The following is a 27,931-nucleotide window of genomic DNA, read 5'->3' on the forward strand; positions in this document are numbered from 1 at the left end:
CTATGTGACAGATTTGGAGCTGCTCTGTAATAATTTATGAATATTGTATGTTGGACTTGTTATTGGATTGTTTTCTGTATGACTATATTGGTTTAATACAACAAGAGTCTGTCTGGAAAAATAGGAAGGAAAAAATATCTCAAGATAACTACTCCTTAGCAAACACTTAAGCTTTGTTAAGGGACAATGTCAGAACGTTTAGTTTTTTGTCAAGACTTTTTTGCCTCCACCTCCAGCAACCCTGCAAAACTGATTTTGATCAGAACAAGAAAAGGTCCACAAAACACCACCACTCTGGCAATGTTAAAAGGGACCCTTTTAAGAGGGAAGTGGGAGGTTGTTTGGGGGAACTGGACTGAAACATGGGACCCCCTGGATGTGTCTGAAGAAGTTAGGCCTGCCTAGGTTACCATCAGGGTTGGCAAACCTTTAAGTAAGATAGACATGTGTGTACACAGTTTGTTGTCTTAAAATCCTTTTTTTCTCGAATGGCTTGTTCCTCTTGTTAAAACAAGCAATACCTTTGATCTAATAAAGCTGTCTCATCTCTGCATACCGCTGCTCACACATTCCCAAAAGGAAGAACCGCAGGTGACCAAACTCAGTCAGACTTGCTGGGTAAGAAAGGTTGACACACATGATACTGGAGTCCAGGGCCCAATCTAAGAGTGGGAGAACTGCAAAATTCCACCTCAGGTCAGGAAAAGGCATGAAGGCTGCTGCACGGGGGGTGCCCTTAGAGAGACCAGAAAAAAGACGGGGCACAATTAGCCCCAAACCAGGACACCCAGGATAATATATTCTTTTGTTTGTTTCCAGACGGAGGCAGTGGGAAGAATACTTTTAGACTGAGGTTCTTGTTAGAATTTTTTTCACAGAGTTCAAAGGACATGGTGAATCTCTTCTAGAGTTATAGGTAAGTAAACGCCTCACATGTTAATAGATTTTTTGTTTTCACCTGATACCCGTGGATGCGACTCACAGTCAAAGGGCTTGTCTTCACATCGCTCAAAGTTGTGAAAAATCCACACCCCGGAGCGACGTAGTTATGTCGCTCTAACCCTTGATATAGACAACACTAGGTCGATGGAAGAGTTCTTCTGTCAACCTAGCTACTGCCTCTCGTGGAGATGAATTAACTACAGTGACAGGAGAACCCCTCCTGTTGATGCTGTGAGTATCTACACTGAAGCACTACAGCAATGTAACTGCAGCCTTTCTAGTGAAGACATAGCCTAACACAAACCGAAACAGCTGGTAGGATGGCACACAAAGAGAAGAACTAACATCCTCTGAGAGTCGCACCATTCTGAGAAGTTCAGATAAGTTCTAATCACCTCAACATTCAGCACTGGAAGGTAAAGGCCTATCAGTGAATCTCCATGCGACACCAGTCCTGGGAATGAGGACAGTCCCCCTCGCACTACGACTTCAGAACATTTCTAATATATTCTGGGACATTTGTAAACTAGAAATATTGAGGCCAAGATCACATTTGTGATTAACACATTTCACAATGAAATGCCTGAGGAAATAAATTTTCTGGATCTGGCATCTGCTATACAGTACTTCACAACTGAGCAGGGCATAAAAACAGGTTTATGTTGCCATTTCATTACCAATGACTGAGTGAAAGCTACCTGTGATGGGAGCTGTGGGACAAAACAGAGAGCTCATTTTACAAGCTATAATTTATGTGGTTACAGATTCAAGAATTATTTTTTTCATGGCAGTGAGGCCTTGGGTTTTCTGTGGTTTACCAATAAAAATGGGATGCACAAGTGGGCCATCTGCCAGGACACTCAGAAAACGAGTCTCAGGGAAATGCTGATAAAAGGAAATGCTTTCACTGGAGACAAGGGACGTACAAAACTATTTTGTTTTTCAAGAAGACTTGAACAAGGAGCTCATGGGGAATTAGTACAGGCTCTGACCCCCAAATATGGCACAGGCAGCAAAAATCCAAAACATTAAATCTCAGTTTAAATAAAAGAAGCAACAAGGAAAGAAAGGTATCAAACACCAACACAACTCCTCACTAGTACAACACAATTTTTTTCATGTAGTATTCTTTATGGTAAGGGCATATATTACTTCTCCTGAAAGCAATGAGAGTTATACCCCGGAACCAATGGCAATACAGGTCACAAAACATCAAAGAACATTTTGCAGCAAGGGATAGCATAGTAGAGAGACGATTCTTTACGGAGGGTTGGAAAGCAGCTCTGAAGCAGGCTGCAAGGGAAAAACGACATACTGTACTGTGCAAAGCTGGAGCAGAGCAAGAGCAATGAAGGCTGAAATCTACAACTAGTAAAGCTACAGATTGCTATTTAGTAATTTATTTTATATTGCGGTGAGAGACGAACAGAACAATGAATAACAAAGTAGGGAAATAGGAGTGGGTTGACATCCTTCAGCTTATATGAATGGGAAGGTTTGTAACATTACATTTGAAAAGCAACTCAGTGACTCGAGGAGAGATGAAGAGGAAATTCTAAGCAGATGGAGCAACACAGCGGCAGAATGACTCCCAACTGGGAAGACAAGGAAAGAGGGGACAGAGATTGGTGGAGCAGAGTGAGTGGGTGAGGAGCAGGTGGATACAAGGTCAGAGGAGTAGAATGGAGCAAGTCCTTGGAGAATTTTAAAAGCCAGGAGGGCAATTTCTAATTATATTTGAGGTTAGCTAAGGAGCTGATGATGATGATAGGGGTTGATGAGTGTGGTCTTGCTTTCTGGAGGGAGAGTAGTCTAGCTGTAGCACCAGGGCCGGCTCTACATATTCGGCCGCCCCAAGCAGTCATGCGCGGGAGACGCCCCGGAGCCCCGGGAGCAGCGGACCTTCCGCTGGCTTGACTGGTGAGGGTCCGCTAGTCGCGCGGTTCGGCTGGACCTCCCGCAGCTGCGGACGGTTGGCTGATCCGGCGGCTCTGGTTGAGCTGCCGCAGTCATGCCTGCGGCAGGTCCACTGGAGCCGCGGGAGGAGTGCCCCCTCCGCAGTCATGCCTGCGGCAGCTCCGGTCGTCCCGGGGCTCCGGTGGACCTCCCGCAGGCGTGACTGCGGCAGGTCCGCCGGCCCAATCTGCCGCCCCTGAGGACAACTGCCGCCCCACGCGCCTGCTTGTCGCGCTGGGGTCTGGAGCCGGCCCTGTGTAGCACTGTGGACCTCCTGATGTTTAGAGGGAAGGGATTTAGGAAGACCATGAAAGGCAAAAGAAAGTAGCATAATCCCCAAAAGCAAACACTGGCCTTCTCACCAAGCCCATCATCTGCAGGCAAATTCTTGAGAAAAGAGTTGTCCCTGGCACTGTATCCTAAAAGTAAAAAATGTAGCTTCTCTCTGACCAGCTGGGGGATGAGATTTATGAATCAAGGAACTTTTCAATGAGAACATCTCATGATTAGCCCCCACACATTAGGGTGTGTTGGATTCCATGTGGCAGCTGACCTTAACTGACAGATCTTGTGGAGATAGGTGGTCTCTGAGGCAGCCAGGAACCAAGCCGTGTGCTATTTATTGTTGTATCTCTGTACCACCTTTCCAAAAGCTTTGGCTTAAGTACTGTAGCTCTTTTTAAGCCTGTATTTGCATGTGGAAATGGGCATTTCTGTTTGCAATATGGATAACTGCATGCATAAGCCCCTGTCAGTGGGTGCAAAGATGGGTTCAGTTTGTGCAATTTAGGTGCTAACTTTTGAACATTTGTTCGCGCATATTTAAAAATATTTAAATTTCCAAATCAGAACTATGTCATTTGCTTCAAATTGTACATGAGATGCAAAGATAAAGGTATAAAATGTAGCAATTAAAAATGGGAGCTCTTATGTTATCAAAACACTACAGAGGTGCTGAGTCATTCATCAGGAATTTGGCTATGGGCAAACCCCCAAAATGTGTTTGTCTTTTCCCAAACTGTATGGAATCTGATAATAGAAATTAAAAATAAAAAACATCTGTTATATTATTTAGGCCATTTTCCTGAGGCCAGTGCAGCATTGATCCCTACTGTGTATTTGCCAGTCTAGTCTTTAAAAGCCCACATAATACAGCCTTTAACATTGGTTCAATTTGCATTTACCCTTCAGATTGAAAACATCCTGGTGAATTAGTACTGAATATTCATTCCTAAACAAACCCTAACCCTATATATCATTAACAATGCAGTGTAACTACTTGCTGTGGGTTTGGACTGCAGTTGTTCTCAGGCATATTATATACGTTAATAATGCATTTTGCGAGGTTAAAAAAATATAAAAGCCAAGGAAATGTTTTCCAGTCATAAACTGATAGACAACCACACCAAGCTTCTTCTACTCCTCTCCCTCCGTGATAATCATGACTAGTCATGTCCATGGTGAGTAATGAGACTTCTGTGTACACATTGTTTGAGACAAAATGAACAAAGTTAGAAATATGATGGATTCTGTGGAATAATAACAATCCAATTCTCTCTAGAGACTTCATACATCCTGTGATCTAGGAGACACTGAAAGGATGTGAATAAATAAGCAGATGTAGAAGAAAGACTACGTTTGTTCAACGAGAAACAGCTAATGCTTGTAGTTTTTCCCTTTGTGTTTTTTTCAAGTTTGAAGTCACCTGGTAAGAGATAAGAGGACAAAGACTAGTTCCTTGGCACATATGAAGGTGATTATTTTCTGAAAAATGGAGACAGTTTTTCATAAGTTAGCTGGTGTAAAACAAAAATAAAAAGACAAAAATGTACTAAATGATCACTCCAAAAATCAAAGTCAGGCATAAAGGAAAATTTATTAAAAAGTTCCTTGAAATAAGTGCAGCATTTCAGGATAACTTTATTAACACATCAGAGTTCAATTGCAGAGATAATATAAAAACTTGATCTCTTCCTTATATTGTGGATTTCATGGACTCATGTGACCCTCTTATACACAATTTTCCCCATTTTGAGGGGCGAGCCTCTGGGCCAAATTCTTGGGGGAGGGTTGAGGCTCAGTGTCTTACCATAAACTGCTCCATAGTGTGTCATATATGAGTTTCCACCTCCCAGACTGAGGTGTCAATAGAGGAGGTTTGGGGACAAAATGATACATTAAACAGTCATAAGTTACCAGGACCAGATGGTATTCACCCAAGATTTCTGAAGGAACTCAAATATGAAATTGCAGAACTACTAATGGTGGTATATAACCTATAATTTAAATCAGCTTCTATACCAGATGACTGGAGGATAGCTAATGTGATGCCAATGTTTTAAAAAGGCTCCAGGGGTGATCCCGGAAATTCAAGGCCAGTAAGCCTAACTTCAGTACCAGAACAATATAGAACAGAATTAACAGACACATAGATGAACACGATTTGTTGGGGAAGAGTCAACATGGCTTTTGTAAAGGGAAAACATACCTCACCAATCTATTAGAAGTCTTTTAGGGAGGTCAACAAACGTGGACAAGGGTGATCCACTAGACATACTGTATGTAGACTTTCAGAAAGCCTTTAACAAGGCCCCTCACAAAAGGCTCTTAAGCAAAGTAAGCAGTCATGGGATAAGAGGGAAGGTCCTGCATGGATCAGTAAGTGGTTAAAAGATAGGAAACAAAGGGTAGGAATAAATGGTCAGTTTTCAGAATGGAGAGTAATAGTTGTGTCCCGCAGGGATCTGTACTGGGACTAGTGCTGTTCAACATATTTATAAATGATTTGGAAAAAGGGGGTGGCAAAACAGTGAAGTGGCAAAATTTGCAGATGATACAAAACTACTTAAGAAGTTAAGTCCAAAGCAGACTGCGAAGAGTTACAAACGGATCTCACTAAACTGGGTGACTGGGCAACAAAATAGCAGCTGAAATTCAATGTTGATAAATGCAAAGTAACGCTGGAAAACATAATCCCAACTACACATATAAAATGATGGGGTCTAAATTAGCTGTTATCACTCAAGAAAGAGATCTTGAAGACATTGTGGATAGTTCTCTGAAAACATCCGCTCAATGTGCAGTGGCAGTCAAAAAAGCTAACAGAATGTTAGGAAGCATTAGGAAAGGGATAGATAATAAGGCAGAAAATATCATAATGCCGCTATATAAATCCATGGAACACCCACACCTTGAATACTTTGTGCAGATCTGGTTGCCTCATCTCAAAAAAGAAATATCAGAATTGAAAAAGGTACAGAAAAGGGCAACAAAAATGATTAGGGATATAGAACAGCTTCTGTATGAGCAGAGATTAAGAAGACTGGGATTTTTCAGTTTAGAAAAGCGACAACTAAGAAAGGGTATGATAGAGGTCTATAAAATGTTGACTGGTGTCAAGAAAGTGAATAAGGAAGTGTTATTTACTCCTTCATGTAACAAAAGAACCAGGAGTCACCCAATGAAATTAATAGGCAGCAGGTTTAAAAACAAACAAAAGGAAGTATTTCTTCACACAACACACAGTCAACTTGTGGAAATTGTTGCTAGGGGATGTTGTGAAGGCCAAAACTATAATAGGGTTAAAAAAAGAACTAGGTAAGTTCATGGAGGATAGGTCCATCAATGGCTATTAGCCAGAATGGTCAGGGATGCAACCCCATGCTCTCAGTGTCCCTAGTCTCTGTTAGCCAGAAGCTGGGAATGGGTGACGGGATGGATCACTCAGTGACTGCCTGTTCTGTTCTTTCTCTCTGAAGCACCTGGCATTGTCCACTGTCAGAAGACAGACTACTGGGCTAGATAGACCCTTGGTCTGACCCAGTATGGCCATTATTATGAGTACTGACTTCAGGTTTTACCTGCTACTTTCTTACTGTTCATCTATCTACAATTTTATGTCGAAGTATCTGAGCATGATGTAAAGAGAACATTGTCACAATTAACCAGTGGACTAGTTTCAGCCCTACATCTCCAGACACACTGAAGTTTTTATTTCTTTTCCCCCACTGCCCTCCCCATCCTCTTCTTTGTTGCTGGCTTTATTCTGGCTGTGTAGAAGCTAATTCAAAGAAGTGCAACTTGCACTTTACTGTGATGTGGTGAGATCTGTGAGCATACGGGGCTCCTATCTATCACACATATTACGCTTTAGATTCTACACTGCTTATTCCCGATCTACCGGTACCTGTGGAAGTATGGAGATGCTGTTTACATTGTATTTGCAACAGAAACATCTTTCTTTGGTTAATTCAGTTTTCTGAGCAATGCTTGTTGTCATTATTTCACTAAGACAAGCAGAGAAAACCCAACTACTTGTGAATTTCTCATTGATGCTGTCATTTACACTCAAACTATGCACAGTCTTAGAGAGGGACAGCAGTAATTTGTCCATGCGGTGAATACAATGTACAAAAAATAATCAGGCAGAAATAGTTATTCTATCAAAAAGTATGTGCATAGAACAGAAAATCCTTCCACTCTCTAAAGATTTTAAATGTATTTTTTTCTTTTTATGTTCAAATGTATAACAATCCTTCACCTCCTCACATGTGTAATTCCAGCTGGCTGCTGTGGGAGTCTCACAGTCAAAGGCTATGGTCTGTCTACACTACCGACTTACATTGGTATAACCATGTTGCTCAGGGGTGTGAAGCAAAGCAAAGCAAAGCAAAGCAAAGCAAAGCAAAGCAAAAGGGGGGGGGGAGAGATAGTTCAGTGGTTTGAGCATTGGCCTGCTAAACCCAGGCTTGTGAGTTCAATCTTTGAGGGGGCCATTTAGGGATCTGGATCCAACCCTGATATTCTATACCAACCTAACTCCTAGTATCAGACAGCACTAGATGGTAGGAGAGCTTCTCCCATTAACATACATACCATCTCTCAGGGAGGTGGATTAACAATGCCAAAGGAAGAGCACTCTCCCCACAGAGCACTTTCATTAAAGCACTACAGTGGTACAACTGCATCAGGGCAGGACTTTAAGTGTAGACCTGCCCCATGTCTTTGTTGCAGAGTTAACTGAATTACTCCTCTCCAGTTAGCCTACTTGAAGTGAGAGTGGCCACACTGTGAAATAACCCTGGAGTTGCTGCATCTATATGTTTGCACTGGTGCTGTACTCACTCATGTGTGGCACTAACATATCTGAGGGGACATCTCATTGTTTTTAGTGCTGCACTAAACTGAGTCACTTATGAATTATTTCCGAGTGAATCCTGAGAGAACTTGTCTGTCCTTTCTGGGCACAAAGAGAATTGTGGGAAAGCATTGACAGTCTAGCAGCACTCGAGTGGCACTAGTCTATGCCCATAATACACAGTGGTCATGTTAGCAGCTGATGATTTGCTCTAACTTGAACTGGAACTATACCACAGTGGGTCAGCCAACTTGAGTTAACAGCACCATCATGCTTAAGAGTTTTAGTGTGTGGATGGGACTTGAGTTAGAGGCTACAATTGAGTTGTAACTTGAACTTGCATTGAAGACAAGCCCAAAGCACTTGCAAGAATGAGACCACAAATGGGTGGAAAAGTGCTTGCACACATTCTTAGAATACTTCCTCTTGCAGGTGTCCCTGCATATTCAGAGATGTAAGGTAGAAAATTCAGTATTTATGTGGCTCGTAGATCATACATGACAATTACCCCTATTGAAAAAGACAATCCATTTAAAAAAAAATTAAGAGATGGCTCTGAACTACAAAGTTAGCTTCCAGATCAGAACTTCTCAAAGCTCAAAGGTGCATGGCTCTAGGGTTTAAAACAAAATAGAAATGAAATGTTAATAATTTTTCCACTGCATTCCTCAAGGCAACTCTCCTAGGCTAATGTATTTCAGTGGATTTAAAGGATGTGTCCCAGTTTTCCTACTCAAATGAATTATTTTTAAATCTTTCATACATTGCCATGTATGCAAAAATGAAAGAGGTCTAGTAATGCACAAAAAGCAATGCACAAAAAGCAATGCACAAAAAGATTAATTAAACCTAATTAAAGGTATTGCTTTCACAGACCAATAGAAAAGCAATCAGTCCATGTCATCAAAACAATTTGCATGACAATGATCTTCTATTGTTATTGTCCCATGCTAGGCCCCCCCTTCCCTGCTTTTTTTAACTGCCTGAATCACTGTGGAGCAGCAGGTATAGGAGTCCATTTGCATTAATTAAAGGAGATCTATACTTTGTAGTCCAATTTAGTTGACAAGCAGATTTAGTGAAATACCAGTAATATAATCTCTCTTGAACTTACTATTTTTAATGAGAATTTACTGTTCAGGTGGTCCTTTTTCAGGTAGAATCTAACACATGAAAGGTTTCACACAATGCTTGCTGGTTATTTTCTTCTCATTAATACATTTGGTGTATGCTTTCCCAAATAAATATCCTACTTAGATCTAGTTATAATGATGTACGCTTTCAAAATATCCGTACATTTCAAATCTCACCTAGTAACCCTCTCCCTCAGAAATGTTTTGCATTAAAATTAATGCCAACCTTTGTGCAAAACTCTTCCCCTCACCCTACATTATTTAAAGTGATGTTGCAGTATATAATTTATGTGTTGCTGTATTTTAACTCTGCCTGTGCAGTGTTCCGAGCTTTACTTGGCTTTAGTAATGGAGGTGGGTTGCACAGGAGGCTTAAGAAATAAATATATTTATAACAACTACTACAGGGCTTGGTCCTACAAACACTTAGTGAGTAACTTTACTTATGTGAACAGGTCCAATGGGGAGGGGGGATTTTGCACCCCCATTTTAAATCACCATGTGGAGAGGACCCCTATACGTAGATCTGATGACCTTTGGCCCTCTCTGCCCCAAAAGAGCTGGTCAGCTGCCACCACACTACCACCACCCCTCTGCCGGACTCTGAGGAGGCTTTTCCACTGGTTCAAGGATCCACAGTTGGAATGGGAGCAAGCACTGCATAGAAGGCACATCATCCCCACACAGGCCAAGGAGACATTACCTGTGAAAGGCTATACAGCCAGCTGGATGGAGCTGTCTTACCATCCCCATGGATCCTGCACAATGAGCATCCTCCTTTAAGTGGAGTCCTGGGGGCAGCTGTGGCCAGGTGAGGCATGGTAAATAGGTTCCCCAGGAGCATTCTACATAGGGGTCCTGCAGCCTGTTCTGTGAAGGGGGAACCTTCCAATGGAATGATGGGGAAACAGCCAGAAAGGAATCTGTGTGGAGTTTTCTTCACCATTCTAGGGGCTTTGCTGCACCCTTTGACTTTAGTGGCACTGCTCAGGTGAGCTATGAACTGAGTTGTAGTTTGTATTTTCCTCCAGTTCCAGACCATATTAGGAGACCAATACCAGACAGGGTCAGGGTCACATATCCACTGACTCCTTGGACAGCCCTCTTCCTTCTTGGGATGATATCCTAATCTGATAAGAGGTTAGTCTTACTTGAATGTGAGTCACTTCCCCTTTCACCCTCCAAAGCCCTCACAGGTTCCTGAAGCCATGTCTACACTACAAAATTATGTCAATTTAACTTACGCCAGCATACAGCCACCGCAGTTATTTAATTGCTTGTGTGTGTGTACACTTGGCTCCTCATGTCGGTGGTGCACGTCCTCACCAGGAGCGTTTGTATCAATTGTATTTTCAGTGTGCAGCATTAGGGGACGGCTCCTAAAAGCCAGCAACAATCAACGTAACCAATGCAGTGTCTACACTGACACTGCGTCAACATAACTACATTCACCATGACTCTATGCCGCTCCAGGAGGGGGTGTTATTAAGTTAGCATAAGGGGTACTTACATCAGCAGGAGCCAAATGTAAGTGAAGACACTTCCACAGCGAGCTTGATACACGGCAGCTTACGTTGACTTAACTGTGTAGTGTAGACCAGGCCAAAGACTGCATATCTTGATCACTGTACCTTTGTTAGGTGTCTTGTTAGGGAGGAGAGGGATGGACAGACTTCAGTAAATGAAGGACATCTATGCTAAAGTCTAAAGCTTCTGGGATTTATTATAGCTGCTCTGACTCTAACCTTAAATACTCTGTATAAGGGAAGCTACCTCCTGATCACCCCCTTTGGGTATGTCTGCCCTGCAAAAAAAGACCTGCACCAGCAAGTCTCAGAATCCAGGCCAACTGACTCAGGCTTGAGGGGCTCACACTACAAGGCTAAAAATAGCAGTGTAGCTGCCCCCACTTGGGCTGGAATCGGGCTCACTCCAGGCCAAGCAGGAATGTCTACACTGCTATTTTTAGCCCTGTACTGCCAGCCCCGCATGCCTGACTCAGTTGACCCAGGCTCTGAAACTCACTGCTATGGGGTTTGTTTAGACGTGCCCTTTGTGGCCAGAGGTGGGTGTGCAGCACCCTGCCTCTGTTTCCTCTCTTCAGTCTTTCTCGTGGCTAACTGCCCCTGCACTCAGGGCTGGTTTAATAACAGAAGGAGCTGAAAACAATCCGCAGGCTCCCAAAATAAGGTCTATCGCCACTACACAAAAGTTCATGTTCATCTCTGGCTCTGATACCATACACAGCGCCATCCTTCTGTCCCCGTCTGCTCCTCTCAAAGCTGCCATTGCCAGCCCTTTCTCAGCTCCTGGCTCTGGCTTGCTTCTCCTGCCAGACTCTCCCTGTTCTGAGGCAGGAGGCAGAACATGTATTGCCCTTCTACAGAGAACTCCTCCTGGGTGTCTGGGAGAGAGGGGACCTCTGCTGCACCCTAAAGTACAGGGCTCCTGGTCCCAGGCCCTTAAAGCAACAGTGTCCTGGGTTTTTCTCATTCAACTACTAATTCCCTGGGACTGCTTCCTCTCTTTCAGCTTTGGACATTTCATGAGCCTTTGTTTGTTCCAGTGTTCCTGGAACAGGGTCTTTGTGACATGTAATAGGGTATGCTGTCCTTTAAGCCTAGAAGGGGCCCAGTGTCAGTGCAATTGCATCTATATTCTGTCTCTATGGTCCACCAAGGGCTCTCACTTTAGCCTTCTGGCTCTCAACCATCCCTTCCTTCCCTGCTCATTGCTGGCAGCTGAATGTCACTTTATCTCTGGCTTGGAACACCAGTAAGGGTTCTTTTAGTGATGAGGTTGGCATTCTCCCTTACCATTTCTCCTAGAAATTACTTTTCTTATCTTTATGACATGTCAGTGACCAAAAGTGAGAGGGTGGGATAGATTATTCTTTAATGACTTCTTCAAACATTTTTAAACACTGATTTTACCTCCGCATTCCCCTATCCTTTTTAGTCTGCCATTCTTTGATGTCCATTGATAAATGAGGTGAAGCTACAGTGCCAATACAGATTTGCCCAGAGCAGAATTTGAACCAACGCTAGCCATTATTCTTTGCGCTTTGCAATGCTTCAATGTGGCAGAAACACTTTGAAACTCCAGACTGTCTCTGGACTATAGGGTGTCTTTTTGAAGGATAGCCTCTTCAGTCTGCATTTAGACACTCAGACACTTTCCTCTGTCGGGTTTAAAATATCAAACCTGACACAACAGCAAAGACCATTTGTAATAAAGTTTTGTTTGTCTGGGACCAGAAAACCCCAAAGTAATATGAACCCTTCTCTGTCCTCTTTTCCCCTTCTAGGTCGTCTTTAGCATTTTCCTCCCAATTTAATAAAGAATTTAATTTCACAAAGATATTTTAGTGCTTTATCATTTAGGAGATGGGAAGAACTGACAAGAAGATGCTTAAGTGGACTGAACAAAGAGAAGTGCCAATAACTAAGAACATAAAAAGAGGAGATTATCTTGTAGGTGGCTCCATATTGCATAAGGATCTATAGACAGCAGGCATAGATTCTGGTATGGTAGCTAGAATCAGACTTGTGCTAATATACTTCTATTTCTCATTCCTTTGTTTATTTTGTCTTTTATCTCCATAAAATATTTAGCATTGTGAGGAACTGGAACACTGTTCTCATAAAAAGAAATTTATGACCAATACATAGATGCACCTGCTGGTACTTTGGCTCTTACAAAAATAAAATAAGACAACTGAACTGCACATATTTGCTTTTGTTCCTGCCCATGTTATGCATTATAACAGTAACATACAGCACCTGCCAACTGCACCTATTTAGCAGCGTCTGTTATATCTTTTTGCAAAACGTAGCTGTTTTTTTTCCACTTTGCACATTTATTTTGCTTCAGAAATAAAACATGGGAAAGAGTTAATTGTTTGAACTGTACTGCCGTGCCTAATTTAGACTATAAGATCTTTAGGGTAGAGATAGTGGGTTCAACCCATTGTTGTATCCAGTCTTTGCTGGATGCAACCAGAACTGGGGGACCTGGTTGTGGCTCCCTGGTCCTGGAGGGGGGGGGCGGGGTCAGGGAAGCCACTGTGGACCCCCAAGTAGTTAGAGCAGCATCAGGGCTGCTCTAAGCTAAACTTAGGCTGCACCAGCCTCTAATGGACCATCTGACAGTTGTGGACTGCCAGAGTGCAACACATTCCTCTTATGTAGGGGAAATCCCCAGTTGGCTGGTCACGGCATCTTTGTGCCCCCAGAGCAGCATAAAAGGGCCACAGTAGGACTCAGCATTGAGCCTTGTGTCTTCCTCTCTGTATGTGCGGTGCACTGACAGTGCTCAGTCAATAAAGTGATGTTAATAGTCACACAATAGGAAACAAAATGTGAGCAAGAAGCATCAGTCAGAGAGTATCAGATTGCCCTACAACCACCCAAATAATGTGATATGCTACATAGACAACCAAAACACCAACACGTACCATTGGGTAGCACAAAGACAGGAACAAGCCCTTTGAATCAGACACACTAAGATTTAAAAATGAGACATCCAGTCTTGTAATAAAATAGTGAGATGAGATAAAGCAATTAGCCAAACAATGGTTCTTTGGTGGGGAAAATGGGGAGGCATTATTTTAATAGTCCCAAGTTTTATAATGGCCTGATATTTTTCAGCTGCTTCTTCAGATGTAGTGAGATTCAACAGAAGTTTTAGTCCTTCATGTATGAAAAGCAGTAATACACACAGTAAAATCAAATCAAAGATCCAAGAGAGTTATTTTTCTTCTATAATAGACTATTAAATACCAGAGAAAACAACAAATCACCCTCGTGGGGAGGGGGGCACTGGAGTTTCTAGAAGATAAATCTCCAGATGTTCTTACACTTCAATATTTCCGTAGGGGCTGCAGACATGTCCGTACATTAAAACATGCCAGCAGGGGTGTAGTTGCTTATCCCAGTCCTTCCTCTGCCCGCCAGGCAAGTCTGACTGTGACAGGCCTGGCTGTGTAAGGGCTTTCCAAGGCCACCCATTCCCTGCACATGAACAGTAGCTCTTTACTAATCTCCTATATTTCAGGCCACACAGGGTATCATCCTATCTGACACAGACTCACTCAGTGGCACAGTTATCTGTGTCTAAGACCTTGTGTCCGTGGCGCAGTGTAAGTGACTGCACTATGGACATGCTGCTCAACATTAACAACAGTAAGTCTGTCCTTCAGGGAGAGAAAGCAGTGAGGGAGATGGATAATGGATTGATTTTGAGCTGGGTAATGGTGGCAACTGATTTGGGCATGTACTATTGATGAGGGCAATTGGCCTAACTTCACAAATCCAGTAAACACACTAAGAAATCTGTTATCTACAGCCAGGCATTCAGATACCACAGAATATGCTCCAAGGAGAAAGTCTGGGATATACACCTTAACACACTTAAAACCGCCTTCACCAGAGCAGGACATGCCACCAGAGAAGTAGATTGCATCATGGAACAGGCCACCCAAATATCCCAAGAGAACCTGCTTTGGTACAGAATTAATCGCCCCGACCACACACTCTTAGTTGTCACCTACCAACCCACACTGGAACTCATACAGGGTATTATCAAACAGTAAACACTCATATTTGATGGGGACCACATCCTGAAAGAATTATTTTCTGAACCCCCTTTTCTGGCCTTCAAACAACTCTCCCAGTTCATCATCTCATCATCAGAAGCAAGCTCCCCAGAGACCAGGATATACCAGTTCAAAGCAGCACCAGACCCTGTCCAAACAACAGATGCAAAACCTGTAAACATATCTCCATTGCTATGATGATCAGCACCACCTAAATACACCTTTCCAGATCCACAGGTCCTGCAACATGCCTATCACAATATGCAGTATACTTCATCCAGTGCACTAAATGCTCCAATAACAACTATGTGGGTGAAACCAGACAATCACTATGCTCTTGAAAATGATAAAAGCCAACAACACAGTATCACCTGTGTGGGAACACTTTTCACAAAGCAATCACTCCATATCTGATCTCTCAGGCCTCATCCTCAAAGGAAACCTGCACAACACTTTCAAAAGAGAAACTTAGGAGTTTAAATTCATAACTGCGCTAGACACTAAAAATCATGGACTGAATAGAGACACTGGATTTAAAGCTTATTACAACAAATTATAACCCACTAATCCCCCTTCCATGTTTTTTCTTCTTCACCACGCCCTCATGACTGTTAACAAGCCACTTCCCCTTGAATGGTCTCTTGAAATATGTATTAACTACTTATGCTAAACAATCTGTTCCACCTTGTATTTAGCTGTGACACCCTGAGCACCTCTCTCAGAGCTCTGTGTAAGCTCGAAAGCTTCTCTCTCTCATGAACAGAAGTTTTCTCCAATAAAAGATACAACCTCACCCAATTTGTCTCTCTGATGGAAACCAAAGATTTTTGGTGAACTGGTGCGCCACTGCATTTTTCACATATAATCTCAAATGCCTTGAATAGTCAAAGTACTTAATGACCTGCTTAACTTTAAGCATGTGCTTAAGTCATATTGATTCCAATTGGACATAAGTAGATGTTTAAGTGCTTTGCTGAATCAGGGTCAAGCTCTGTAGGACAGGGATTCTAATATAGGTAACATTCTCTGCTATTGGGCCTAAACCATTATCACTAATCAAGGCGAAATGGGCATTCTCACATGCATACAGAATATTTCCTATTTTGGCCATGATGGATTATAATATTCAGCTCTTATATAAGATCGTGTCATTAAAGAGATGGCCCAACCAAGCCATATGTCCTGAAGGAAAATACCAAATGGGCAATGCTCATTTTGTCCTTCTGAGCCAATGTTCACTCCAAGCAGACAGATAACAGGGAGTCAGGTTTAGGGATTCGTCTTGTCATGTCCTCATACTGCTTTCTGACACATCCATGCGCATGCCATTGCCTGATCACTGCACTCCGCCAGGTCACTGGAAGAGCATTCATATTCAAGCAGCTGGCATCACAGGAGATGCTTCGTATTCTGAGGCTCTCTGCCGCAGCCACAGGTATCATCACTTCTCTAGACTTGGCCAACTCCAGTGCGCTACTGATTAAGGGAAGTCCAGGGTTGATCTGCACTGGGTGGTAGGTGCTCGACTGGTGGGAGCCAGAGCACACAGGCTAGCGCTAGAGGGTCGCTCTCCACTCTTGTTTGCCATAACTGAACCCTTGTCTGTTTGGGTGACAATGTTTTGGGCTTAATGGTGGCAAGAAAACTTTGTTGTGACTGAAGTCACCTCAGCATCAGTGTTATGTAGCCAAGCGGATGTCTTGGATCTGTGCATTGCCTTGTGCATTTGACTCTGCAAGCAACTACCCAGCACGTATCAGGAGGAGCAATATCTGAGAGGATGAAGAGGTTGTGACGTGGGTAGGCTTAAGGCATCCTGTAATATAGCAGCAGGCAGTGTTTAGAGGAGGAAGAAGCAGAGGCATCAGAAAATCAATGGAGAGTCTTAGCAGAGAGGGGAGCCCAACAGTGGGAAGTCAGTGAGGCATCTTTTCCTTGGGAGGCAACAGGGAAACCAGTAAGGAGTTCAAGGGACAAGAGTGCATTGGGCAATGAGAAGTATGATGTGTCCAGAAGCAAAGGCAGGAGAGAGAGAGCATGGGAGCCATTAGAGAATCTCCCACCTCCAATTTCCGATTTGGTGTGAGCAATTGCAAGCTGCTCTGAAAAACTGCTTGGCTTTGGAGAAAGGCTTTTTTTGTCCAGTTGACTGTAGGATAAATCCAGTACACTTCGAGTGGAGTTAGCTCACATTAGCTGCATTACATCATCAAAATACACCATCCTAAAAACGTTTAACTGGCTGGAACATTAAGTTTGCTTTCACCCCTAAGGAAACCTTTTGCTATAAAGATGCTGAAAACTCCAGGCCTGGTCTGTCCATATACATTTGTTCATTGTCATAGATTTGGGGTTACTTTGACTCAGCTACACCCTCATAAGGGTTTGGATCAAATACATCCTCAAAATTACAAAATATGACCCAGAGCCTGCAAATTCTCATTCTGACATGCTGCTTCATTGGTATTATTGTCCCATGAGCAAAGATTACTCCTGTGAGAAAGGGATTTCAGGGCTAGTCTCTATGCTGAGGTACTTTCAGAAAGATGAGAAATAGGTTAATCTCAAGAAGATCTCTGTACTAGCTGCAGCTTAATGTGAAACACTTAGATGAACAAAGACTAAAGAAAAAGAAAAATCTACCTGTGAGTTAAACAACAAGAAAATGTTACTAGTGAGTATATACTTACCCGCCCCCTCAGTTTATTTGCCTAGAAATGTGAATCATTTAAGGCCAGATTCTGATATGTTTACTCTGTTTAGTAATCCCACTGACTTTAGGGGGTTATTCATGAAGTAAGGTACTATTCAGCATGAGTAAGCACATCTTAAAAGTTAATCACGTAGGGTCAGATTCTTTCACTCATACACCCACTGAGCAGCTCCTTTGTATGCAAGGAGTCCCAGTGAAGTCATTGTATGAACTGTGGCAAAATTTTTTTTCAATTTATTATGCAAAAATATTGATGCTTTTCAGTTAAAAAAAGACGAGCCATCAGTATTACAGTAATACATGGATTCTTTCATTGGAAAGCTTACAGCATATAGCAGCACAAACACTTTGATAAAGAAGATTATGCCTTTTCTTTTTTATTTCTAAAAAAAGTGGCTAATTCCTGCTTTGATCAAACATTTAATTCACATTTATATTTAAAGAAATTATATTTTAAGAACATGCACTTCTGCTCATTCCCTCTTCACTCATTAAATTCTTCTGGGTTAAGGCCAGTAATGTTAGGGAATTGTTGTAGGCCTATCTGAAGAAATCAGTCTTGATGGATTTGAAGGAGGGTTTAGTTACTGGGAGGATTTGGAATCAGAATTCCCAGGAACTTTTTACCCTGGTTGCTTTCTTCTTTTCTTTCCCGCTCTCAAGTGAAAATGTCATGAGTTCTTTGGTTCTGGAATGCCATGTTCTTGTCCTTGGAAATATACTTCACAATGAATTCTCTTCTCAAAGGAAGCGGTCAGTCTCTAGAGAAGTTTCGTGTTTTCAAAATGCCATTTTGTGAATATTTTAATGAACATGAATACTGTACACAGCGAATCTGTGGCATGTGCAGCCAGCAGCACTGAAAGCCTTCAATGCCAGACATGCTTAAGTTTGCAAAATGAGACTACCCATGTGTCACTGACTGTGGTTCAAATAGACTATGGCACCTTAGTGGCAAACGGAATCAAAATCAGATCAGTTTTGGTGACATGTCTCAGAGCCATGTGAAAGGTAACCACATAAAAAATAAAGTATATTAGTAATATTATTTAAACATAACTTGGGTAATGCAGATGGCGACTTGAATACACAAGCTTGAAAAACTTACCAGCAGGTGTTACGGTAGTTTTCGGTGCTGGAAGTAAACTCCTGCGGGGAGTTGCTGTGCTGGTTGATACCTGCAGTGCAGTCCTACTGGTCCCCTTGGGTAAATCTTTAGAAGGCACAGATGCCTTAGGAGGGGTTTGCTCTTCACTGCCAAAGTTTGAACCTGCAGGAGGCCAAAATTGCACTAATTATAACTTCATAAAAAATGTATGTAAGTTCTGGAGCATAGACTGAACTCATGTTTACAATTATAACCTATAAAGGCATATTCTCCTCATTACTCAGAGGAGTAATGGCTCTGTTACATATATACTTCTCCCAATGCAACCGGTTATTCACAGGTAAAGGATTCCCAATACTGAATTTCTATTATGTTAAGTCTAGGCTGCTTTTAGGGCCTGATTCTGATAGCACTTACTACCGGCCTCCTTAATGCTTACTACTGTAAGCATTTTTGCTTGACTACTGGGCATGGAGTCACCCATGTTAGTAAGCAGTGCCTCTGGTATGTAAGATCAGAGCCAGAAGGCTTAGAACCTTGCAAAATCAAGTCCTTAATCAGCAACGGTTTGTTACAATCAATTCTTCTGATCTTATACAGAAATTTGAATGATAACATGAAAAGAAAAAATTTCTTTAATCAGCACATCCTTTTCAATGACATTCTCATATTTAATCTAAGGTTGCCAAGGTTTCCATTTGATACAGACCTTTCAAAACCCCTGTATGTGTTCATTTGGCTTTCCTGTATTTGCCACCTAAGAAATAATCACATCCTATGCTCCTTGCAGATATAAGGAAATCAGTTTTTTTTCTACATTTAAAAAAGTAACAGTGGAGTGTCTTCTTATCTATTAAGTAGAAAGCCGAAGCGGAGTGAGAGATTACCGCATGTTTGGACTTGAACATTTGCAGGAATATGAAGCATTTGCTTGAAAACTGAGCACAGACGCTGGCAAAAAAAAGACACAGAATTTCACAGAAAGGCTATAATTTTTATTTTCATTATTTTAAACAGAGAGGAATAAAATGCTATTTAGGTATGGCCTGTAGGGAAATGATAACATTATTAAAATAGCTAGCATGCCAAAGTCTTCAAGCTTTTTAAGATGTAGGCTTCTTATTCATGCATAAAGAGACTCTCTTCATTTTCTTTCTGAACATCTTAGGATCTGTTATAAAAAAGGTGCACATTTCAAAAAGAAAAGCACCTTTTCTGATAAAAGGAAAAACTGTATCACCCAGCTTTGAAAAAATACCTTAAGGTTTGCTGTCCCTTTAAGGTGGCTTGCGTGCACGTCTTAAGTTAAAGGAGTGTGCCTAAAGTCTACATGAATTGCTACAAACACATTTAAAAGACAAGGTGGGTGAGGTAATATCTTTTATTGGACCAACTTCTGTTGGGGAGAGAGACCAGCTTTCGATCCACACAGAGCTCTTCTTCAAGTCTGGGAAAGGCAGAAGGAGCTCTGTGTGGCTCGAAAGCTGGTCTCTCTCACCAATAAAAGATATTACCTCACCCACCTTGTCTCTTTAACATCCTGGGACTGACACAGCCGCAACTACACTGCATATTACAAACACATTTGACCTTTACTAAAATAACAAGCTACATTACAAATTCAAATTAAACCCTCTACTGTATCTGAATGGGAGCAGAAAAACCACAAGCATGTATCATCCATGCACATAATATCCCTAATACATTACACAGCTATGTTGCTTCAGAATTATAGGAATTTTTCACCAGTTTAACAAACGTTAAAGATTATGGAGCTAATTCTCTGCTGGCAGAACTCCACTCACTTCAATGAAGTTACACCACCAGGAAATTTGGCCCAACCTGGGTAATGTCCACTGCACACAATGTGTGCATGCCGAAGACTCTCCTGGATGTTAGTGATATTTTATTGGGCATGCTCTCATTTAATCATTTAACCACATGCTGCTAAAATTATTAACTGTTCTTTAAAATGTGCTCACCTAGCTGATTTGGGATGATTTTTTTTAAGTATAGGAATTACCTCAAGAGGAAATATTTATTGTTATTTGCAGAGATATACAGCTCAAATGTCCTTTTACTGAAGCCTCATATGCCTATCTTTTATTCTCTTATGTGAAATTTATTATACAGAGAATATTTCAATTTAGAAATCTGGCTAGCTTCCAGCACGGAAGCAATTCTTCTGTCTGAAGCATGAGGTGCCAGGGGAAGCTATATAATCTATTCTGAGAGATCTTCCATTACAAATTATTTATTTATATATAGTCAGGTTTTTTAGTACAACGGAATAGGGCCAATAACTAAAGGATAATTACAGGCTGAATGGAAAGCCACCTGAAATGTGATGTGATCATATACAGTGAAACCCCCTATAACACAATGTTTGGGGTCCAAAAACTTCGATCGCGCTAAATGCGGAGTCGCGGTATAGCGGGGTTTGTCAGTGGTCCCCAACGCGGTGCACTGCTGTGTGCCGCCTAGTGCCCCTAGTGCCCAGCAGGGGAGAGGAGCCGCAGCTCCCCGCCTCCAGGGACAGAGAACTCCGGGGCTGCGGACGCCGGTTCTCACTGTCCCCGTCAGGCAGGGAGCTGTGGCTCCCCTTGAAGCCGGAGAGAAGCCATGGCCCCGCGCCTGCCGGGACAGAGAGCACCGGCACCTGCAGCCCTGGAGTTCTCTGTCCCCGGCAGGCGGGGAGCCGCGGCTCCTCTTGAAGCCGGAGAGAAGCCACGGCACCGCACCTGCTGGGGACAGAGAACACCGGCGCCCGCAGCCCCGGAGTTCTCTGTCCCTGGCAGGCGGGGAGCCACAGCTCCTCTTGAAGCGGGAGAGAAGCCGCGGCCCCGCACCTGCCGGGACAGAGAGCACCGGCGCCCGCAGCCCCGGAGTTCTCTGTTCCCGGCAGGCGGGGAGCCACGGCTCCTCTTGAAGCGGGAGAGAAGCCGCGGCCCCGCGCCTACCGCGGACAGAGAGCACCGGCACCCGCAGCCCCGGAGTTCTCTGTTCCTGGCAGGTGGGGAGCCACGGCTCCTCTTGAAGCGGGAGAGAAGCTGCGGCCCTGCGCCCACTGAGGACAGAGAGCACCGGCGCCCGCAGCCCCAGAGTTCTCTGCCCCCGGCAGGTGGGGAGCCGCGGCTCCTCTTGAAGCCAGAGAGAAGCCGCGGCCCCGCGCCTGCTGGGACAGAGAGCACCGGCGCCCGCAGCTCCGGAGTTCTCTGTTCCCGGCAGCTGCGGGGCTGCACCTTCTCTCCCCTGCCATGGTGTTGGGGATCATTGGTACAGTACAGTTCTGTATTATACCTTAAAGGGGAGCCAACCTGTGATCATGTTATATGCGATTTCGCATTATGGCGGGGCACGTTATTGCGAGGTTTGACTGTACCAGGTATCCAGAAATGCCCAGTACCTGGAGAGTGATGTTTATGCCTATGGACATTTCCTGTCACATAAACGGTTGTGCAGATAATAGAACAGAAGAGGAACAAATACCCTCAGAATTTTTTAAATTATTTGTTCTGTTATTCATCTTTTAATAAAGAGATACTGAATTCTTGAGGATGTCAAGTTGAATGACAAGATTTAGAGAGCCAATGTACCATGCTGAGGCCATTGTTTTACGTAAGGAATAATACATCTCATCTTGCTGTTCACCCAAATATGAAGTCTATACACATGTGAATGTGTGTGGGAATACATGTGTGCACACAGACACACGTATGTTTACATAATCTCAAGGCTGTTCCCACTGATGTCTCTGGGGACAGGATTGGGCCCTCACTGAATCATTTGAGCAGCAGGGCTGGAATTCCAGCTTGCTACATACATTTCCGGAATGTTCCTTTTCTTTTAAGCTAACATTCTAAGCAGAGAGTAAATTAAACCCCACTATTCCTCACCTCCTGAGAGGAGACTAATAGTTTCATTTAACTCAGTGCAGCCACTTACCTCGCAGAAGCAAATTAGATAACGTGATGACTCCTCACTTAACAATTTTCACTCAGTCATGACAGCACGTTTCCATCTATGGCCCACGAGTGACTCAATATTATTTGCTCTCTTAAAATCTTCCTATTCCTTATTTTTTTACTAAAAAGAATATACAGAAACAGCAAGATGTGCAGATTCATGAAAGGTATTCCACGGGATTACATTGCTGTAAGATCCATCCTTCCTTGCCCACTCCTCTTTATTCTTTGCCCTCAATTGTTGTGTCATGTGTAAAACTTAAGCCATGTCTACACTTACAAGCTTACAGTGGAACTGCTGTACCGATACAGCTGAGCTCTCCCGTCGACATAATAAAACCAGCTCAGTGAGTGGCAGTAGCTATGTTAGCGGGAGATGCTCTCCTGCCAACATAGCACTATGCAGATTATGCTGGCAAAATTTATGTCACTCAGGAGGGTGGTTTTTTCACACCCCTGAGCAACAAAAGTTTTGCTGACGTAAGTGCTAGTGTAGACATGGCCTTAGATTCTAAGCTCTTCTATGAAGCACTTGGTACATCTCGTGGGTGCTATAAAAGAAACAAATACACATATATTGTTCTTAATTATAGATCAGCATGATGATCTTGCGGGAGAACACTTCCTGAGTATTAACAACCTGCTGAGTGACTAAGGGCCTTCTGCTACACTCCTGGTTATTGACTCCTTACTGCAAGTCGTTGATCCCCAAGGATTCCTTCTTCTCTTTCCGTGAAAAAACATGTGGAAGATGAACAGATTTATGAGCCATCTGGGGAGTCATGGCTGCAACCCATCCATCCTTCTACAGTGCAGGGCATGTGGATATATGAAAAGGCCAGAGGTGGGCCAAATAGTGTAGGCTAGGGATTTAAATGAAACGGTGTATCAAAAACAGGTTCCCAGCCTGATACACAGATAACAGGCTCTGTGCCTCACAGCTCCCTACCCTCATTCTGGCAGCACAGTTAGCAGATTGGTTAGATTTCTGTTAGTCTTTAAAAGCGGCAGGTTTTTTTGCACATACCAGTAGTTCCTTTATTTTTTTAAGTTACCAAATACCAAATGAAAAAAAATTAAAAAGCATGAATAGTTACATACATTTTTTAGGCAAAAAAGTCACTGGGATTTTTAAAAAATCCTTTGCTTAACTTGAAAGAAATTCAATCATTTTGCCAAGGGAACATGTCACTTTGCGCACACCTAAGTCTGAGCAGAGTTCCATTCTTGAACGGTAAACAGTGCAGAAGATTTTGATACAGAAGATTTTGCATGCAAGACTGGCCAATGGCGAGTGGGCTAGCATAGTGACAGCCTTCTTCATCTATATTTGTTAATGTCCTACCGTCTCTTTCTGTCAGAGAACATGGGCAGGCACTGTCAAAAAGAGGCCTGTTTTTGGCAATATTTTGAACTTTTTTGTTTTATTGATAAATAAAACATGAGAAGGTACAAGAGTATTTGGAGCCAGTCCTCTTCTATGGCTCAGTGTCTCATGAGCTGCAACGTGAAGACTCTTAAACTGCATATATTTCCGGATCTTCACAGTAGGTCAAGCATCAAACTGTTTTGGCAATGAGCTGGGAAATGTTAGTTACCTGCTGCAGCTATAATCACACCCAAGAGGGAAACACAGAGAATGCGTCTGCATACATGCATGTTCAGTGACGCTCTCACATTCATCCAGAGCAGTAGCCAAGACCTTTCTGTATTAACATTTCAGACACTACTTGATGTAAGTTTAAAACCAATAAAAAGTATGTCTATAGGCAGGATACCACATAATAAATCGTAACACTACTTAGCACTTATATAGCACTTGTCATCCATATATTTCAAAGTACTTTACAAATAGGGAAAATTAGGCACAAAGGGGTCAAGTGACTTGCTCAAATTCACACAGCAGGTCAGGGGCAGAGATGACTATAGAAAGCAGAGAAAAATCATGATCATCAGAATGATTTAAAGAGGAACATTCACCTGCAACATTTTGGCCTGATTTTCTATCTGGGCTTTACCAGGTTACCCTCTGGTGCCCACAGTTTTGCTACAACAAATATTTGTAGGTGCAGTTTTGCATCTATGATTATTTTTGGGTGTAGCTCAGGTCATTTAAGCACTTTATTTGCAGACCCAGTCAGGTGCTTAGAGTATGTCTATACTACTCGCTGGATCGGCAGTCAGTGATCGATCCAGTGGGTGTCAATTTATCATGTCTTGTCAAGACATAATAAATCGACCCCAAGCGCTCTCCCGTCGACTTCTGTACTCCACCTCCACGAGAGGCGCAGGCAGAGTCGATGGGGGAGCGGCAGCCGTCGACTCACAGCAGTGAAGACACCGCGTTGAGTAGGTCTATGTACGTTGACTTCAGCTACATTATTCATGTAGCTGAAGTTGCGTAACTTAGATCGATCCCCCTCCCCTCCCCCCAGTGTAGACCAGGCATTAAGATGCTTCACTGACCTAAACTGTACCTGCAAATAATTACAAGGAGAATAATGGTGGTTAGCTTTGGAAAATCTAGCCTTCTCCTCCCAATGAAAGGTATGTCTGCAGTGTTACTGGACCAGAACCATGATGTCCTTTGAGACTTCTTCACAAGTAAATAACAGTGTCAAACCGTGCAGATATGAAAATGCAAAAAGCAAGACTCAAATCATTGAGACCACATCAGAGAACAACAAATGGTTGTACTGTGACGTGCTGCATAACTGAATGGGAAGGAAAATACTTCTTATCCAGTAACCATGGTCACTAGGAACAACATAATAAGGTTTCAAAGATTACAGAAAAGATGTTATGATAACTTAGAGTCAATGTCTGGTGCTCTGAGTAATAGTCTGAGCAGGAAAATCCCTAAAACATTGTGAATAAGCCAGTGACGTTTAAAACAAAAATACAGCAACATATTTCACTAGCGTAGCTCATTTTCCCATACTTTAATTATTAAACTGCCTTCTTTACTTGTGATTTCTTCCATATACCTTGGCAATCAATTTGTATGCTTTAATGATAAGCTGCATAATGTGTCAGTTCACTTTCATATTGCATTAATTTAGCAGTCTTCTTTTCAGTTCAGTCTTGTTTAATTATTGATGCATACAATTCCTTTTACATATCCACTTTCATACTTTTCCACTTGATCTGAAGCTATATAATTGATCAAGAAACATAATATGAATGCATACTAGTCCATAAGGGTTACTATGCTGGAACAAGGTTACCATTATAGAACAGATTATTAGTCCAGCTAATTCGCCTTTGCTGGCAGCCAATATCTGATATTTCAGAAAAAGGTGTAAATCCCACAATGCATCAGGCCAACTGTGTAATGGATCATTGAGAGTAGTGATGAGGTGACAGATTTCCAATCTAGCACATGATCGGTTCAAACCAAGAGGCACGAAGATTGATATTCATAGTATATTTTTTTAACCTAGTTGAAAATGTTTTTATTATTGCACTTTATTTTACTGACTTCAAAGTGTATGTTTGTTCCACATTAAACCGAACTAACATATTTTACCAATGCAGCTGTATAATATGATGACTGTAGAGTATTGTTTGTCTACAGACATTCACACACACACAGGTCAGAATTTTAAAAGAGCACAACACTGAAAATTGGAATCTGATTTTCAAAAGAGCTCAACCTATTTAGGCACCAAATAAGTAACCAAATTTTCAAAAGCTCTCAGTCAGCACATGGTGTCACAACAGGGTGCTGAGTGCCCTTGAAAACCTAGTGCTAATTTTGGTTCCAAAATTGGAGCTGAGTTTTTTGAAAATTTAGGCCCAGTTGGGGCTCCTGAACAACTGGCAATCTGACCTTGTCCCCACATTAATAAAACATATCACAGTTTAATCTGAAAAGTCTGGTGTGTTTCTAAACCATTGAAATGCAATACAAGAAGAGAAACACTTTCAGTTACTCTATTTCTATTTTACAAGTGTACGTTTATATAATTTATTTGGCTTTCCCAACACAGACCTACACAGAAATAAGGAAGGAAAAACCTCAACTGTACGTATCAAGTGCTGATCCTGCAACTTGGTTTGTGTGGGTGGACCTCTGCACCTGCACAGACCATCTTGCAGGATTGGGGCCTTTCTTTGATGGAAATTGTAAAGCCCTCAAATACTTCAGTAATGAGAGTGGTATAAGCAGACATAATGATTATGTTAGTGCCATATAGATCGGGGTTCTCAAACTGGGGGTCAAGATCCCTCAGGGGGTCACAAGGTTTTTACCTGGGGTCAGGACCGGCTCTACAGTTTTCGCCGCCCCAAGCAGCGCACCGAATTGCCACCTCAGACAGCAGGGGCAGTTCATGTGCCCTTAGGGCGGCAGGCGCAGTTGCGCGGCGGCGGCAATTTGGCGGCAGCTTCTATGTTTAGCTGAAGCCACTGCGGATAGCTAAATATAGAAGCTGCTGCCGAATTGCAGCCTCCGCGGAAACGCACGTGCTGCCCTAAGGGCACAGGGACTGCCCCCAACGTCCCCGGCGGCAATTTGGCGCGCTGCTGGGGGCAAAACAACAGGGACTGCTGCCCCTTGCAGAATGCCGCCCCAAGCACCAGCTTGGAATGCTGGTGCCTGGAGCTGTCAGCCTTCACCCCAAACCCCGCTTTGCCTCCAGTATTTATAATGGTGTTAAATATATTAAAAAGTATGTTTAATTTATTAGGGGGGTCACACTCAGAGGCTCACTATGTGAAAGGGGTCACCAGTACAAAAGTTTGAGAACCACTGATTTAGATGGTGCCTAGGGGTGCTGTAGACCATAAAGCCAGTTTGCTAACTTGCTATATTGCATAATGTGTTTTCTTTATTGGTTTGATTCATATTGTTTTGTTATCATATCCTAGTATTATTGAGTCATCTTATTTTCTTGAATTTTGTTTATGTTGAATTTAGTACATACTATTCATAATAGTTATTCATGGCTATTCGTGGCTGTAACGCAAGCAACCTATAGGCCTATATCCTGTATGATTAGCTAGAGCAAGTCAATATGAGTGTTTGCAACCTTTGGCATAGATAAATGGCCGACCAGTCGCCCACCTTTACTTTGGGGAAATGCATGGGGAACCAAACAAAGAACTGAATCTGTTTACCTTAGGTCTGGAGCAGACTGGTAACCGCAGGGCACACCGCAGAACGTGGAAGTCAGAAGTAAGGCCAAGGGTAATGGTTTCGGGAATGAGATAATCGATATTAATACATAAGAATATATGTCAGAACATGTTAACCTAGAATAAGTGTACCCGAAGATTTATTTGGGTGAGGAAATAAGATTTGGGCATGGTAGGCTGGGCCAGGATTAAGGCAGTGTCGGTCGCTTTTTCCTATCTTCTATCAAGCTATCAGCTCAGCT

At 42.6% G+C, this 27,931-nt stretch overlaps 1 protein-coding gene across 2 annotated transcripts in view; it reads right to left on the minus strand.

The window, feature by feature from the left end:
• Positions 1-27,931, minus strand: part of MTUS2 (microtubule associated scaffold protein 2) — a 302,992-nt gene that overhangs the window by 102,389 nt on the left and 172,672 nt on the right. For both annotated transcript variants that reach the window (XM_044982069.1, XM_044982076.1), the window contains exon 4: positions 18,586-18,747. In XM_044982069.1, coding sequence (XP_044838004.1) covers positions 18,586-18,747 — 162 coding nt within the window. The remainder of the gene's footprint in view (positions 1-18,585; positions 18,748-27,931) is intronic.

Source organism: Mauremys mutica, chromosome 1 (genome assembly GCF_020497125.1).
Source record: "Mauremys mutica isolate MM-2020 ecotype Southern chromosome 1, ASM2049712v1, whole genome shotgun sequence".
Lineage (NCBI taxonomy): Eukaryota > Metazoa > Chordata > Testudines > Geoemydidae > Mauremys > Mauremys mutica.